This window comes from Tasmannia lanceolata, unplaced genomic scaffold, assembly GCF_043159265.1.
Source record: "Tasmannia lanceolata isolate RefF3 unplaced genomic scaffold, GAP_Taslan_0.1 ptg000037l, whole genome shotgun sequence".
Lineage (NCBI taxonomy): Eukaryota > Viridiplantae > Streptophyta > Magnoliopsida > Canellales > Winteraceae > Tasmannia > Tasmannia lanceolata.
Window position 1 is genome coordinate 15804526 of NW_027518714.1, and position 17497 is coordinate 15822022.

The 17497-nt window shown below is 37.5% G+C and overlaps 1 protein-coding gene across 3 annotated transcripts; it reads right to left on the reverse strand.

Moving 5' to 3' along the window:
* Positions 1-1066: 1066 nt before the first annotated feature.
* LOC143862076 (ethylene-insensitive protein 2.2-like) lies at positions 1067-16995 on the reverse strand. 3 transcript variants are annotated; one of them, XM_077373067.1, is made up of 8 exons: positions 16882-16995; positions 13278-13966; positions 12617-12703; positions 12354-12464; positions 12056-12268; positions 9793-9978; positions 3035-5326; positions 1067-1694 (listed from the first exon to the last, which is right to left on the reverse strand). In XM_077373067.1, the coding sequence occupies exons 2-8, from the start codon at positions 13524-13526 to the stop codon at positions 1323-1325; spliced, it is 3510 nt and encodes a 1169-aa protein (XP_077229182.1). In that variant the 5' UTR covers positions 13527-13966; positions 16882-16995; the 3' UTR covers positions 1067-1322. The 3 variants fall into 3 exon arrangements, with proteins under 3 accessions (XP_077229182.1, XP_077229183.1, XP_077229184.1); XM_077373068.1 differs by lacking the exon at positions 16882-16995 and adding an exon at positions 13114-13187 and having other exon boundaries at positions 13278-13401; XM_077373069.1 differs by lacking the exon at positions 13278-13966 and having other exon boundaries at positions 16882-16967.
* Positions 16996-17497: the final 502 nt, after the last annotated feature.

The window sequence follows — 17497 nt, forward strand, 5'->3', positions numbered from 1 at the left end:
ATACTATTAGAACTAGCAAGAGAGAGAGAGATATGCTATGAGAATATGTGAGACACACAAGAGAAATTGAGAGTGTTGCTTCACGTTTTTTTTAAACAGTGCATTCACATTCCCAATTTCTCTTGTGTGTCTCACATATTCTCATAGCTTAACTCTCTCTCTCCGTTAGTTCTAATAGTATTTTCTTCTTCAAATTAACCAAAGAGGTTTACATTGAGCTCTAGCTCTGATAAGCTTATCTGAGATAGAGCTCACGAACACTTTTCTCATAAAGCTAAGTAAAAGACTTCTTTTGCAAAAACCCCTTTATTTTTTATATGTAATGAAACAATGGATAAGCAAGAAATTCTGGAAAAAATTCCTTTCCAAGGTTTTCCAAAATAATTCTTGGGCCTTACTAGTTACTAAATAGCAAATGACAAATTTACACGTACAAGATATTTAATAGCCATAAAGAAATTTACATTTACAAGGTATTTAATAGTTGGGGTCCACCAAAGCTTTCCAATTACATAGAGTATAGGGAAGTGATATATTTGGACATATAGTATAGGGACGTGATATATATGGCCCTTTTTTTAACTTTGGACAGCCCCTTCAAGCGTATTTATAATTTATGAATACTAAGTTTACACTAGGGGGGCTGTCCCAAGTTGAAAAAAGAGGCGGTGAATATCATTTTAGGTGTTTAACAGTTAAAGAAAACATTTACAAGGTTTTAAAAATAAGAATAGTTGTAGGGACCATCACATAAGGCATTTCTCTGACCAGCTGTTGCATGAGAGAGCAGCCACATAAGCTCACTTTTTGTCTTATTCATTTAATTCATCCTATGTGGATGCTCTATCATGCAACAGCTGGTCCGAGAAATTCCTTCTGCGATGGTCCCTAACAAATCCCTAAATATAGTATAGAGGGTTGATAGAATGAAGGAAAATGAAATAGCACTAAACTTTATGGGGATTTGCTAACGGTAACAATATTGAGCCCGTTGAACCAACCCCCCCCCCCCCCCCCCCCCCCTGTGCTGACATTACAAACCGCTACATGGTAGCAGAAATGAGTAAAGAACACAACTCTCTCCACCACTTTTTTCTTTCATTTCTGCTGTAATTGTAAATGAACAAATAACACAGCTGTTTCTAACACTTTCTTATTTCCTTTCTGCTGCAATTACATTTCCAATGATTTGATGGGATGTCAACATAACATGCAAGGAAATGAAATTTGCAGCAAAGCTTTATATATGGAGAGAGATATAGAGAGAAGAAGAAGAGAAAATTGTTTTCCAACAAACAAAATGTTCACTTAGTGCAGTGAGATCAATGATAGGCAGAGAAAGAGGATGTGCGCAGAGGAACATTGCGAGAGCGAGGCAAACCATCATGGGGTCCAACAGGCTGGTTCGAAAGGCGGCGCTTATAGCGATTGAGAACAGATGCCACATTCTCCTTCCCCTTGGGGAAGGCAATATCTCCAGCTCCAGTGCCAGGTCGGCCCCCGCGGCAGGAGACTGCGGCCTCGACATCCTTGATTATGTCGAGGATCATGGTTGCACTTGTGTTTCTAACAGCGAGTGAGAGCCCATTTGATAGCAGAGGGCCAGACTTTTTCCATGGTGGTCCTGGTGCTTGGAGACATGAGCAAGGGGATAAGCGAGGCCGGGACTTGAAAAATGCCAGATTAATAATTCCCTGTTGCATGATTCATAGGAAATAATCTCTATTATAATAATCATTGTAAAAAATATAAGGAAATACAAAACAGTGAATCTGGGAAAGAAAATGTAATGGTTATTATCCTGTAGACTGCAATTCATTTGGTGATCAATGAAAAGCAGTAGACAACGAAAAAAAAAAGAGCATTAATAAACTATCCTCTACTGATCATGTATGTAAACCGGAGGCTAAGTCAAAGGTGTCCTCTATTGCCTTTTTTCTTTACCTTGTTTGCAAAGATTTGATAAGACATTTGGCTTGAAGGAAGAAAATGGTTTGATATTGTCAATCATCAGGTTCACTCTTAACAGATGATACTTTAGTCTTGAAGAGGATTTTTGTTTTGTACATGGAAGATGTATTTAAATTGAGGTGACAGACTCTCAAGTTATATCCTCGATAATCATTACATCCTGCTCTTTGTTGAGATGATACATTGTAGTAAGCTCATTGGTCCTAAAGGCATTTTAATCGATTTTTTTGGTCTCTTCTACAATACACGAGAGGGATTGTGGGATACACACATGAATCCCCTTCTCCCTGACTTTTTATTTTTTTCTTCTCTACACTTCCTCTCTACCTTCTCTATTCTTTCTTAATATTTTCTCCTACACACATGTAAGAGAAAAGTTGTAAGGCTTGATTGAACATGTAACTCACAACTTTCCTCCTTGCCCTCTCTTCTCTTAGTTTTCTCTTCTCCTTCTCTCTTCTCTTCATTTCTCACCCTCTATTCTTTGTTCTTTCTAACAAACACAGGCGCAGGCCCTCCTTACTAGCTTGTATCTCTCGCTCTTGCATAGGGAGTTAACAGGAAGGTTACAGTTGAAGGTGACTATTTTATTGCGAGTGGTTGGGCAGTTCATCAAAGTCTAGTTCCATGCAGGCTAGCCCACATACTCAAGGAGATTGTTGATGTGTAGATGAAAGGGCTTTGATTTCGGCCCTATGCTTAGGGAGGTCAATGATGTTGCCAAAAAGCCCTCATTAAAGAAGGGCTTTGAGAGATGTTTTAGCTTTGGGGCAGTATCTGCCCTTTATGTAATCTCTTATACTTCGATATATTGTTTGCATTATAGCTTATGAGTAGTATGACACCAAAGAAAATTTACTTTTTTTTTTTTTGAAGTTTGAAAATTTACATTTTTTTTACAGCATTAAAATAGCAATCACATTTAAAGGCATGGCAATCACATTAAAGGCATATACTTGGTAATCACTGAAATATAAGTGTGCCATCTTATTCTCAGAAATTCATCATCATTTCAGAAGTAAAGCCAGAACTGCGAAAGAGATGAGATGTAGAAGTTTTTTACCTGAAGCCGATTGAGAACGTAAGTATATTTTCCCCACAGCTCGGGCCGGCTCTCCATAAGCAACCTATGCAAGATTAGGCGGATGCACCACACACCAAAGCTAACTATCAGAGCCGCTTGCAAAATGCACCCTTCCCCACATTTAGGCAGCGAAGACTCACTCATTTGAACCCGAGTAACCTCTCTAGTTTCTGCTTCATAAAGGAAGCTCTCCCTTGCAGCCACCAAAACAATCAGCCCCTCATCAAACCCACCATTTTGTTCGAACAACCAATTTCCACCCTCCAATTTCAGGAGCTTCATGATACAATATCTGAAGGACTGGAGTAACTTGGACTCTGCATCCATATAAGACATGGTTTCTCCAGGAACCTCATCTGCGCCACTCCGAGGTTTTTCTTCACTGCCAAATAGCTGCTCAAATGGTTGCCTAATCCAGAGCGACTTGGTGTCTATATTTGAACTGAGTGGAAGGGAGAAAGCATCTCCGTAGCGCTTGGAAGGAGAAAGTTCATCAAATGCCAAAGGAACTCCCTCCGACCTGGATGTGCTGTTCATATGCAATGATGGTGGCCCGGGAGCAATAAGACTACTCCATTGAGCATTTCCATCAGCCAAAGAAAAATTCCTCTTAGAAACTGCAACCCCTGAAATGCCTGGTAAGCTATGATAACTTTTTGGGTTTATTGAAAACCCAACATTCTCATTGGTTCCAACCGATGAAGAATCATAGTAATTTCTTTCAAACCGCAACCTGCTAATTACAGGAACTTCTGGATTTTGCATACTCGATGTGCTTAAGGAACCAAGCCTGTTTTGCCCCAGACTATAAGTAAATGGGTCTTCGTAGTTTAGGACAAGATAAGTATGTTTAGGAGTTGATGGATCCAATGGAATTCTCGAATAGTTCGTATTTCTATCAGCGGCAATCCTACTTAGATAGGAGGCAGTCTCAGAACCGTGAATTGTCGCTGGCTGATACTCTTGTACATCAGAATATGTTGGCAGCCGCAAACTAGAATAACATCTTTCACTGGGCTTCCAATCCAATCCCAGCATCACATCAATTCTGTTTGCTCTTGCTTCTTTAGTTACTTGCCCATGGAAATTAAATAGCTGCCCCCAAAACTCATCCAGAATTGAAGCTAACTGTCTCCTTGCTGAACGACCCAATCCAGTCAATCTCAAAAAGCTTCCACTTCCATTACCATTACCACCACCATCGCCTTTCTCACTAATACTCTTAAAAGATCCTGGGCCATCAAATGTTGAAATGGGTATTTTCCCAAAAGTTCCAAATGGTGCCTCTTCAAGTTCCCAACCAATTCCCCCGGTCTTTTCAATTGATTGCTTGGATTCAACTCTCTCTACAGTACTTGCATCAGACAATCTACCACCAAAAACCTCGTCCGGAGTCACCACCGGAGCCAGTTTGACAGCAGATGTTGATTCTTCTAAAGGGGACATAGGGGAGGTATAAAATGTAGAATAACTATCCCCGTCAGCATATTGATAAGACTCAGACTCATTATCAAAATCCATAATTGTTTCGGGAAGATCAAGGGAACTCACACGTGACCCATCTGAACAACTCACCGTGGACTTCTCCAAGGCTACTTCAGACACTGGCTCCCCATCTCCATCACTTTTGGTCTCATTTAACTCACTTTCATCTCTATCCTGAGAAGGCTGAGGAATTGCCTTTTGTAAATACGAGATCCATGTCTGGATATCCGGGTTTTCACTAGCAGACTTTAGTGGTGTCACAACCAACCACAGCATCAATCCAAGTGATGTAAATCCCATTAGAAGAACGAGAACATATGAGCCTGTGATTCTGCTCCCTGTGTTCCACATCAGGTAGCCCGTCCAGTCACCAAAGCCAAATAACATCTCTAAAATAAAGATTAAGTTCAAACATAGTATCGTAATAAAGGAAAACATAGTTAAGATTTCCACAATCCCAGAGATTTTGAAGGCACCCATAATCAACTGTGACGATGCCACACGGAATAGGGGAATCACAGAAGATGGAAGCAGCATAGCCGATATAACTTGACAGTAAATAAGTAGTTGATAGATTCCTTCATCCCCTGAATTCCACGCACAGTAGAGGGCCGGAATGATGGCAAGAGCTTTGACTGTCACACGGTGAATCCAAACAGGTACATCAATGCCAAAAAATTCATGCAAGAATACTTTCCCGCCAACAGTCCATGTTATTGCAGTGACCTGACTTGAGAGGAATAGGTTGAGAAATAACACAAAAGGCGATATAGGACTCTGAATTATCTGCAAGAACAAAAAAACAAAAGTATGGATGCAATGGGTTATTTACTAGATAGGGCCAATTAACCTATTTATTTAGTGAATCTAAAATTCAATGAATTGGATCCACATAAGAGACAAGTCACTTCTACTGTGAAGGTTTGAGAATCATATCATACAAAAACTTCCTAAAGACAAGGATCATTTAAAAATAAAAAACTAAAGAAAAAGTATTAGGACTTAACCAAGGTTCTTGGCACTCCAAATCAATCAAGATATAATACGTCTAGGTTCACAATAGACGTATTGTGAAAATTATAGAGAGGAGAACTCAAAACAATAGCATTATAGATGAGGACCCATCTGGTGTAAGATTAACTGTTTTATTAATCACGTCTTTAGCAAATCTGTATAGGATCCGGCAAGGAATTACCTTAACAGTTGATCCAGACCAACTGAATCGAGTAAGGTTCACAACCCCAGTTGGCGAATTTGAGATTAGTCACATAATTGCTGCAATTGGTAATTCGACATAGTTTCCAGACTCAGAAACAAATGTAGGAAACAATGTAAGACAGATTGTGCAAAACATGAATTTATAGTAACCTTTACAACATTTATACAGCAATTATCAAATGCAGTGAGAAGCAATCGTGGCAATAGTTCCTGACAGAGTTTTGAGAGTATTTTCTTGATATAATCTTAAACATATTTGGTACAGTTTCATGAACATGCTTTTGGTATATATTAGATATGTTTTCAGATCATTCTTAGCACAAGCTGGTAATTGGTACCTTTCTGTACATCCTTAGGAGAGTAGTATGACTCCTTATTTTTCATCGCTACTTTTTGTTAAAGTTATCAAATTGTATTCTGGGATTATTTTGGTCATTTGACCATCTTATGTAAAAATACCATAGTTATCAGAAACTTCCTAGTTGGATGGGAAGCTTGCTTCCTCGAAAACTCGCTTCGGAAGCTAAGTTCTTCTTGCTTCCCAAATTTAGGGGAACTGCGCTTTCCATACGCTTCCCACGCGTTTCCTCTTAATGAAGAGTAAGCTTCCTATTTAGTTGATTATTTCTTCCTAAAAGAATATTTTCCACTTTTGATAATGTTGAAAGAATATAGCTACAAAAAGCGTGCATTTAAAACTTCAAAACTCATCTTAAGTTTTAATTAAAAATTATATGGATAATTTTTTAAAAGCTTAACATTAAATATACACGAATAAAATAAGTGAAACTATAAATTACTAAAACTCGCAATTCTAATTAGTCGCGAAGTCTTCTTTTCTACTTATAATCCTTACCTATACGAACCCTCCCTCCCTAATTGACTACAATCCTACTCTTTCTTTGTACTTCTTTTTTTGATGGGTTTCTATGTACTTCTTGTTCGCTACTTCGCTTCCATTGAGGCTTATTATATGTTTCATGTTGACTTTCAATGGTGCTTCCAACACATTCTCTCTTTGCTTTCTTTAGAGCTTTTCGCTTCCTGCATTTTCACTTCTCTAAATCCGTCGCTTCCCGCTTTCGCTTTCCGCATCGCTCCTCGCACTTGCTTTCTACTCTGGCAACTATGATAAATTCCAATCTATATCTCCCATTCGTAATGAAGCTTGAAGAAAAATAGGGAAAACTACTAAAAAAACCCCTGGAAGAAAACATATCTACTAGAATCCCCCCAAAATTTTCTTATTTACCAATTGCACCGTTTTGTGTCTTAAATAGCTTTTCATTTTTCCATTTACCTATTTTACCCTTCTCTATTTTACCTTAATTATAGATAATGTAGGATACCCAAAATCTCTCACTTAATCAAAATCAATAAAGGCAACATTAAATCATTAGAAAATCCTCCTTTTTTTGGTATCTCTCTCAATCAACATCATGAAATCCTTAGAAAATCTCTCTCTCTCTCTCTCTCTCTCTCTCTCTCTCTCTCTCTCGTATCCATTTCCCTCCCATCATGCCTCAAAAGAGCAGATTCTTGTGGGGCATGGTAGGATAGATGAATTTAATTTGAGAGAGAGAGATCGTATGGGCATGGTGAGAGGGAGATGAATTCACGTAAGAGAGGAGGAGAGGAAGAAATGTTGCCTTTATTAGATAGAGATGTGGCCTTTATTAGAGAGAGAGAGAGAGATATTTAACGATTTAGAGAGAGAGAAATGTGCCTTTATTAGAGAGAGAGAGAGAGAGAGAGAGAGATTTAACGATTTAATGTTGCTTTAATTGATTAAGGGAGAGATTTTAGGTATCCTACATTATCTATAATTAAGATAAAATAAAGAAGGGTAAAATAGGTAAATGGAAAAATTCGGGGTCCGCTATCGGCTTTCAACATGTTAGAAGATCGGCAAATGATAAGGCGGATGCGCTAGCTAAGTGTGGTGTCTCCGGTGGTTCTATTATGTGGTTCGACCACCTTCCTCCCTGAAAAGGGGTTTTCTCTGTATTTTGTTTTTTCTTCGTTCATGTTTCTTTCTTGCTTCCTATTGTAGATATGGGTGGTCCATCTCGGCCTCCTAAATTTGCTTTATATAATTATTGCCATTTCAAAAAAAAAAGGTAAATGGAAAAATGAAAAGTTATTTAAGACACAAAACGGTGTAATATAATTGGTAAATAAGAAAATTTTAGGGGATTCTAGTAGATATGTTTTCATCCAGGGGTTTTTTAGTAGTTTTCCCATAAAAATAAGACTTCATATTTTCTTTTCTTTTTTTTTCACTTTTTTTTTTTGAATGCTAACTTCATATTTTCTTTCTCTTCGTTTCTCTATCTTTGTACTGCGATGACATTCAATGGATTGTTTACATGGCATCAGGACAAAGATATTGCACGTGCTTCAGGTACTCGGGCAGCTTATCATGTTGCCCCACTAGCTCTGGGTTACTACTGTTGTCATGTAAGATCTACGGCTGTCACAACCATACTTGCCAGAGTGGGAAGCGAGAGCGAGGAACGACGCGGAAAGCGAAAGCGGGAAGCGAGGAGTTTAGAAAAGAGAAAAAACAGGAACCGAAAATTTTTATAGAAAATAAAGAGAAAATGTATGGGAAGCGTCATTGAAAGTCAATATGAAGCATATAATAAGCCTCATTAGAATGAGTAGGATAGTAGTAGAATAGGGAGGAAGTAGAAAAGAAGAATTCATGACTAATCAGAATTAATAGTTTTAGGAATTCATAGTTTCACATGTTTTAATCATATTTATCTAACGTTACGTTTTTTGAAAGTTGCACATAATTTTCATTTGAAATTTAAGATGAGTTTTCAAGTTCTAAATCCTCATTTTTTAAATAATATATATCCTTCATCTTTATCAAAAGGAGAAAACATTCTTTTAGTAGGAAATAATCACCTAAATAGGAAGTGTACTCTTAATTAGAAGGAAACGTGGGAGAAGCATTTGGAAAGCACACTTCCTATAAATTTGGGAAGCGATTAGACCTTAGCTTCTGAATCGAGTTTCCAGGGAAGCAAGCTTCCCATCCTACTAGGAAGTTTCTGGTAACTATGGCCACAACCATATTGCAATGGATTGATACTACCAATATGATCCTCAGCCCTTTAAAGCATCACTTACTACCCTAGCACACCAATTAGGTGACCTATTTCTTGCTACAGCCTCTGAAGCTTCGTGGTCCATAGACACAGGCACTATCATCAAATTATAGATCACTCACGTAACATGTCTTCCATTTGTATCATTCTAAAAAAAAAAAAAAAACATGTCCTCCATTTGTCCTTATTCTTCCTGAATCATTATTGGTGATAGCTCATCTATTCCATCGTCCATGTTGGTTCTGCATCTATCTCTTCGTTTGGCAGATTTAGTGTTTCCAGAGTGTATGCAGTTTCTAGTGTTTAGTGAAAATTTCTTTCTGTTTCTCAATTTACATCTCAGTTTGGTTGCTATTTTATCGTGATACACACCTGTGTTATTTTGAGGGATTTGTGAACAAGAAAGCTCCTCACAAGAGGCATTGCTTGCAGGAATTTATATATTTTTTGGACACTTATTCATCGCCTTTACACCTTCATCCCAATGTTAAAGCCTTCTGCATCAATATCTTCATATAATAAAGTCTACCGACTTGCAACTGTGTCCTAGACAACTTGGGAAATACTGTGAACTTCCTTTCGCTTCAAATAATAATATAAAGAATTTTTGGGAAATATTGTGAACGTGATTATGCTTCAAATAATAATAGTAAGACTTTTTGGGAAATATAGTGAACTTCCTTTTGCTTCAACACATTATCAAAGTAGATTTATCTACGTTGTTTCTCTCAAGAAAGTAAGAACGATAGATTGTACAAGCAAAAACGGTTCATGTGATTTATTATGTAAAGAAGAGAGAATTCATCAATTTACAGCACTATAATTCAGAATACTAAAATATACTATTGAGCGATGTCATGTATAGGGACTCTTAAACAACCACAAAAATTAATTTCACAAAGATAAGAAACCAACCTGGTCTATTAGCAAAAGTGAATCTTGAAAAGTAAGCACAACAAGGCCTGCATTATGGAAGACGATAGCTGCTGAGAGCATCACCACATTATTCGCCAGAAAAATTCCACTAAAGGTAAATAGGATAGCGAAAAAATGATCATGGCATAAGGCGGCCAAAGAAACACTAGGTAATTTCCATTGATGCTGCATTGAGATATAAGCCAAGCTTTAGAAAATAAACGTACATTTCTTTGTTCAGAAATTACGTACGTGTGAAATGCTAGTGCACAACTACAATGCAATAACATTCAAGGAAAAAAAAGTTCCCAAAAGGTAAGCATCAAACTTGAAATGAAAATGGAAAATTTCAGAGTACAGCGCCATAAGCCATGAGAAATGTTCAGAAGATTCAAATTCAAGACAAATGCGGTTTCAGAAGATTCTCAATTCAAGAAAGATGAGGTTGCACCTCAACAAATATGTTTACAATTATAGAAGAAGAGGATCATCCCTTTCTTCCGCCAAGGGACAAACACTCTGTTAAAGTATAAAAGATTTAATAACACCTTCTCCAACAGCTTAAGCTTTTGGAGCAACTGGTAGTTTCACATGGTATCAGAGCCAAAGGTCCAGAGTTCAAACCTCCTTGACAGTAAAAATCCACATGCAATGGCAAAACCCAAAAGAGAGTCCACATGTTCCACGTGCAGGCCAACCCTAAAAAAGAGGGGCCACACATGAGGGGGAGTGTTAAAGTATAAAAGATTTAATAACACCGTCTCCAACAGCTTAAGCTTTTGGAGTAACTGGTAGTTTCACACACACCAAGAGGTATACTGGCCGAGCCAAATCTCCAGAGAACCTGGTTCTACACTTTTCTCTGGTTCTACACTTCTCTGGCCAACCTACAATGAAGACCTCCAAGGAAGGAACATATTATCGACTAATTCTCCTGACTGTGAAGTCACACAAAGAGCACAATGGTCAATGATGAGCATGTGGCAATTCCACAAGTGATCCACTTTGAGGATTTTGTCATGAAAGATGGTCCATCCGAACACGCAAACCCTGGAAGGAGTAGAATGTTCCACACTCTAGCTAGAAGCGAGGTTGCGGAACAATGAACAATATGATCATAGAAAGATTTGAACTCTACTTGATATCAGGACATCGAATCGACCAAAACTTTCTGGATTTTTTTCTTCCATTCTTCTGGGTTGGACTGCAATCGGAGGGAGGGATTTAGCTGATGTAGATATGTATGTACGGCCAACTGAATGGTCAAATCTAACCATATGGATTTATCCATATGAAAGGATCCATGGGATTTCACCCAGAGTTGGGATGGATAGTTGGCACTGTATTTTTCCAATTCATGATCGTTTTTTCTAGAAAATATCAAACACATGAGATTTGAAGAAAATTGATTGTTATTTGAGCGGAAGATGGTTGTGTTGCAAGTCTTTCAAATAAAAAAAGATTTGTTGTGTTGCGATGTGGTTTTTATCCCTATTCCTCTGTCCCATAGGTTTCCTCGCATGAATTGATACTTTTAACTTCAGTAAATGAATGATAAGTATGATAGTAGTGTTGTTGGTGAATCTCCTGTTTCTTTGATGTGGTGACTGGTGCATCACACATGATTAACCATGGCGATGACAACCCGGGGCTGCAGATTACCATGGTAAATTTTGATGGAAGTGACTATTAGGAGTGGGCAGAGTCTGCCCATATGTTTCTTGTGGACGAGGAAGACTGGGATACATCAATTGACAACTACAAGAATTAGTTGCATTCGGTTTATGAGAATTGAAAAGCTAAAAAACTTAACTGTATTGTCTCTATATAGGGTGAGAAAATTTGCAACATTGTATGGTTAAACATGCATCAAAATGTTTTTTAAGGCATGCTTGAAACATATTGGGTATGGTTGATCACCAAAGTAAAGATAAGAAATCCAGCCAGACATGTATTATTATATTGAATTCGAATAGCATCAATATCTACAAGCATACAAACTAGAGAATAGAGACCCCATGACCTCATGCAGAAAATGACAGAAATAAGGGCATTCTTGGAATCCAGTACCAAAATGTTTTCAAAGTTAAAAACAAGAAAACTGGAAATGTTAAAATTCTCGTACTAACCTATTAAGAATGTAATCCTAATAAGGATGCTAAGGGCAAAAAGATGGAAAAATTAGACAAATGAATGATGCACAAAGAAAAGCCAAAAGTAACATTACTAAAAAAAAAAAAGTGGGGGCAAATGAAGGGCACACCTGTACAATAGAAGAATGGAGGTAAAAATTGTAAGGCATGATATTTGCACCAAGTAAGCTCATGATTGAGTATGCAGTCTCCCCTCTCGAGCTTGGAAATACTCCATTCATGGTAACTGGAATTTCTGGTTGACTTATAAGTACTCCAAGCACATACAAAAATATTCCAAAGCATGTTATGATGATAAAAAACATTTCTGTCTTGCATTTATCCTGAAATATGAGCACAAGTAACACCCATCACTGAGATAGCCTATAAGCAATGACAATAGAGAAAAACATAGACGATCAAGTTTACCAGGAGGGTGATGAGAAACGGAAATAGAAAAATATCAATGGCAGTCAAAACGACACATCTGAACAGCTCCAGTCCAAAAAGAAGATTAAGCCCATGTGCAATACCCAGTATCTGGCAAGGACAATGCAAGTGTAGATTAGAGGTGATCCAACAATGGTGGTAAGCCCCATAATACAGAGACTTTGCTCATGTTTCCAGTTTAAACTTAACCTTTTTGGAGAAAATGAATACATGACAGATAAATAAGCTTGAGCTGAAAATACCATAGTTAACTCCAAAGCAATCACTGATAACTCTGCTTGAAGTCCCAATAGGATGCATGTGGATCTACTGTACTCCTCACTGCAAATCTTTTAACACAAGCATAAAGAATAAGACAGATTAATAAGAACTGACAGAACAGGAAAAATGGATTGCAGTTGAATGCCCCAAAAAAGAAAAGTTATGGAAAAGAAAATTAGCATTGTGTCTAAAAGCAAAGGAACATTATAACAAACTTCGGGAGTTCAAAATAATTGCATCCTCAAGGGATGATATTAGGTTAAGAGGGTGGAAAAAGTTTTGCACATTAAGGGGCTGTTTGGATACATGGATTTTAGAATCCAGGTTTTAGTTTGAAAGCAGTATAAAATTCTGGATTTCACAACCCATTAACGTGGATTTTAAGTAAGAAATCCAGGTTTTAGAAATCTATCCCCCATACTGAGATTTCTAAAACCTGGAAGCACGGGACGATCTCCTACTCTCTTGCTCGACTTACATTCTCCTTCTCTCGTCTCCCATCTAGGATTTTGTGGAAATCTACGATTCTAAAATCCGCGTATGCAAACGGCCCTACGTGAAGAAACAAAGCCAATCAACATTTTTTATGGAGCATCATGCAGTCCGAAAAGCATTTAAAATCTACAAAAACGGAAATGAAACCTGCGCAAGATTCTTTCTGGTGACCACACCAATACGAGCTGCAAGACTGTGGCACAGAATAGCAGCACAATTAAAAGCGAGTACCAGTGATCCAAGACCAAATCCAAAACGGGCCCCCCCATCTACAACTGCAGCCCACTTCCCTGGGTCGATGTATCCCACAGAAATCAGAAGTGCAGGTCCAAGAGATGATAATAGCCGGAGCACTATACTAGACATTCTAATATCACTGGAGGCCTTAGTATCCATGTCTTAAAGTCAATCTTTATGTAAGTTGAATCGCTATTATAGTGTGAACTTGTGATTCTTGAAAACACACCTCTCCTTTGGCTGAAGACTCTAACAAGTATCAAGGCCAACAAATCAATTGGTTATAGGTAATAATGCTGACCGTGCAGACAATATATGCTGTCCCCTAGGGATGCAATCTGGTTATTTAAGACCTCCATGTTTAACCATCCTTGAGTGAGTCCACGGTAAGGCCAGAGACAAATCAACTTTCCTTGAAGGACAATAGATGGAAAGAAATGCAGACCATAGAGACCTCAATATGCAAAGTATCTCAAAGCAGTGTACTACACTTGCAGAACTTGAAACTTCCTCTTAAAACAAATTTGCTTGCATGATAACACGCTAGCATGGAAAAAATTGGAACAATTACAGTAAGGTGAACCTTCCCCTACACCCACCTGTAAAACCAGTTCGATTAACAATAAATTGCATTATGTCACGTATGGAAAGAAATCGTAAAATCTAGAAATGCAAATGAAACAGGCTTTACATATTTCTAGTATAGAATCTTAAAAGCCACAGGTGAATGTGTATAAGAAACAACTCATTTACCAAATTTACTGAGGTAACAACTCAATTGATTAAATATGTGAAAATGAAATTGTCAAAGATATTGATATAATTAAGCACCTCGATGCTTTTTGTTTTAACTAAATACCTCAAAAATAAAATGATAATACAAACTTTCTGGAGTGCTTTCATGACATGGGTATGGTTGGCAACTTGGCATCCATGGTTGCATTCATACGACAAACGATCTGGATTTTATCAAAAATTGCATGAACCAGACCATGCATAAACACTTTCGAAGACCATATAAATCTGTTCAAATGAAACATACCTCCAAAATACAAATATTATTCCATATGCTCAACTGAAAATCCCTACTTGCGAAAAAACGCATCCCAAACACCACTGACTACCGGCCTTATTAATTAATAGATCTATCTATATGCTATGAAAAAACGGTATCAAGAAATAAATGTATGTATTTGTGTGTGTGTGCATGTAGTAAAATTACCTAAAAGCTATCAAGAAATACATGTATGTATTTGTGTGTAAATATATAGTAACATTACCTAAATCACCAACAAAATCTACCCCTCCCGAAAATCTCTTTCCACTAAACATACAGTCTAAACATAATTATCTATATGCGACACACTAATCAAGTAAACTCTCCTTTAAAACTCTTGATTTTAATGCAGAAAAACTACCAAACTCCTGTAAAATGTACTGACTTCCTGAAATAATTATCAACTAAATTTAGGAGATCTGTATTAATCATTCAATTTCAGGCAACTATTTCAAAGGGATTGTGTCATCGGATCATAACAAATTTAGGCAATTGAAAATCCAGTGGGATCCACCTGATGGGTGATTCCAGATTGAGGATTCAGCCATCCATGTGTTTGTGCATCGTACGGGCCATTTTACAAGTAGTGCTAGAAGCAAACAGTAAATTACTGTCAAAATTCATTTGCTTATTCTAAACATTTAAATTTCCTCACTTACAAGAAAGCAAAATGCGTCGTTGTTAATTATAGAAACGCATTCCATCCCTCTATACCTAAAATGGTAATTTTGTATGGAGAACTGGAAAGGTATTGCTAGAAATGAAAAAACATGCATCTTAAATAGTGGTGTTAGAGTCAGTACCATGCATTTACGAGAAAGATAGCAATGTTCACTTAAAATAAGCATCATATGCAAGATCTTAAAAATTACAAAATATACTGTTAGAAGCAAATACTAAGATCCATCTTAAGAATGGGGACCCACAAGTCAGAATCTGTTCACTGATTCTGATTAGGATGATGATAAATGCACCCCCTATTTTAAATATGGCAGCCTCCTTCAGTACTTTTATGAATATTTTCCCCAGTCATAAAACCATGAAGGGGGCCATCCCAGACTCCTGGTAAATAAACAGGTGCATTTATCTAGTCCGTCGCCGGATACGACCTCGTTTAGTTAAAGAAACAGGTGAATAGGAGACCCTGCCAAATAGCATGCATTCCTTTTGTCAATAATGCCTCCAAATCGCAGACAAAAGCCCCAAATCGCACTCATCGCAGCTTGATCTACCATCCTCTTCACGGAATACCCCAAACGAGGTTGTATCTGGTGACGGACCAGATAAGTTATCTGATTGGTCGACCGGAAACACTTTACCAATATACATGCGCGCGCGCGCACACACACACACACACATAATCAAAGGGTCCACTAATTGTCCACAGATTAAGCTGGTAACATCTCTCCAAATCTTAAAACAACTTCGGTAGGCTGAACTGAAAACTGTCGCGAGAAACATAGTTTAAAAAATCTTTGAAGAATAGAAATAATCATTAAAAATTCCAATTTTGCATGGCCTGATTTAATCACGAATTTCATGAATGATTCATTAATTTCTCATATATTGTTTGCAATCTCGTGAGAATTTCAACAATCTTGAAAAAAGACATCACTGTGAAAAGTGAAAACTGAACTCACATTCTAATCTAGATCCCACGCACTTAACCATGAACTTGTAACTAACTGCCATCTACTCAACTCAACTAAGCCTTTGTCCCAAACTAGTTGGGGTCGGCTAATGAATCATTTAGAAAATTTTCATGAAGAAGGTGAAAGGATCTACCCGGCTCAAATTAACTAAGTTTAATCCCGACATTTGTTGGGTTCATCTACATGGATCATTTTCTTCCATTCTATCCTATCCAATGTCGTGTTCTCTGTGAAAAACTCCGCATGTGTTTTTCACAGCTTGTCCCATGCCAGGATAAAGGAGGACTGGAAGAGGGTAGGCGTCAGGTTGGCAACTGGCCGTAAACTTTGCCACTTTTCTATGAAATGAATCCTTTAGAAAGTTTAGAGTATAGAATCATTATTTGAAAAAATACAAAACTAATGAATTCTAACAATATCAGTAAAACCCAGAAAAAAATGTAGAGATTCACACTATCAGAGCTTCCCATACACTCAATCCAAAATGCCAATGGAAAGATTCAAAATCATAAAACCGTAATTCCTAAAAAAAAAACAATAAAAACCCTAAAAAAACAGAAAACCAAAAGCTCCACAATGCATTACATGTCGAAAAATCAATACCACTACTAAAAAGCAGAAAACAAATGAAGGATATCTATTTCCATAAGATCTGATTACTCGAAACAAATAAAAAAGGAGTAAGAGGGATCATCAAACACCAGAAAGTCAATAGATTTTCCTCTTTTTCCATGCATGGATTTCACACGCAATTCCAAATAGAGTTATATATCAAAAGGACAGGAAAAAAGAAGAAAAAAATCACCTTTACTTCAAAACTACCCTTTATCTGTAGTTTCTACTGAAAGTAGAAACAGGTATCTGAGAGAGAGAGAGAGAGAGAGAGAGAGGTTGAAACTTGAAACTGAAGAGACAGGAGATAAGCAGTGGACATTTATACATGGTCAAAATACATAAGGGAAGAAAAAGCATGCAAAAAACACAGCCTTTTGGGCCATGATAAATTGGCACCCCCTTAGGATAATTCGCACCATTTAGAAGGAGGGTATGTGGCCGATTTTTTCACGTCAATTCAATTCACCTTAAAAGGGTGCGTATTATCCTTCTAAGAGTGCGAATTTATCATTGCCTAGCTTTTTTTGCCTTTCTTTAAAACTTCGTTGTCTCTATCTCACTCACACTCTCTTTCTCTTATTTATGAATTCCGACATGGATTGCTTCACGCGGATGCATAGATTTCATAGATTTTCTTCGTGTCTTTTACTTTTTTTAGGGGCACATGAGGCAAGCGCCTATCTTAGTGCAGATTCTTATAATCTTTTTAATATTTTCCCTTTTTAGGCAATACTTATCTCTTATTTTCTATTTTTCTTTTTAGGGATTTGCTAGGGTCCATCGCAAAAGGCTTTTTGGTGCCTGGT

What these genes read in the sequence shown, in the direction of transcription:
- LOC143862076 (XM_077373067.1), bottom strand. Translation starts at nt 13,526, where the DNA reads ATGGATACTAAGGCCTCCAGTGATATTAGAATGTCTAGTATAGTGCTC. An exon ending in CGTTTCTCATCACCCTCCTG is followed by an intron (nt 12,269 to 12,353) that starts GTAAACTTGATC and finishes CTCATATTTCAG; the next exon opens with GATAAATGCAAGACAGAAAT. An exon ending in CACTTTTGCTAATAGACCAG is followed by an intron (nt 5,327 to 9,792) that starts GTTGGTTTCTTA and finishes TTGTTCTTGCAG; the next exon opens with ATAATTCAGAGTCCTATATC.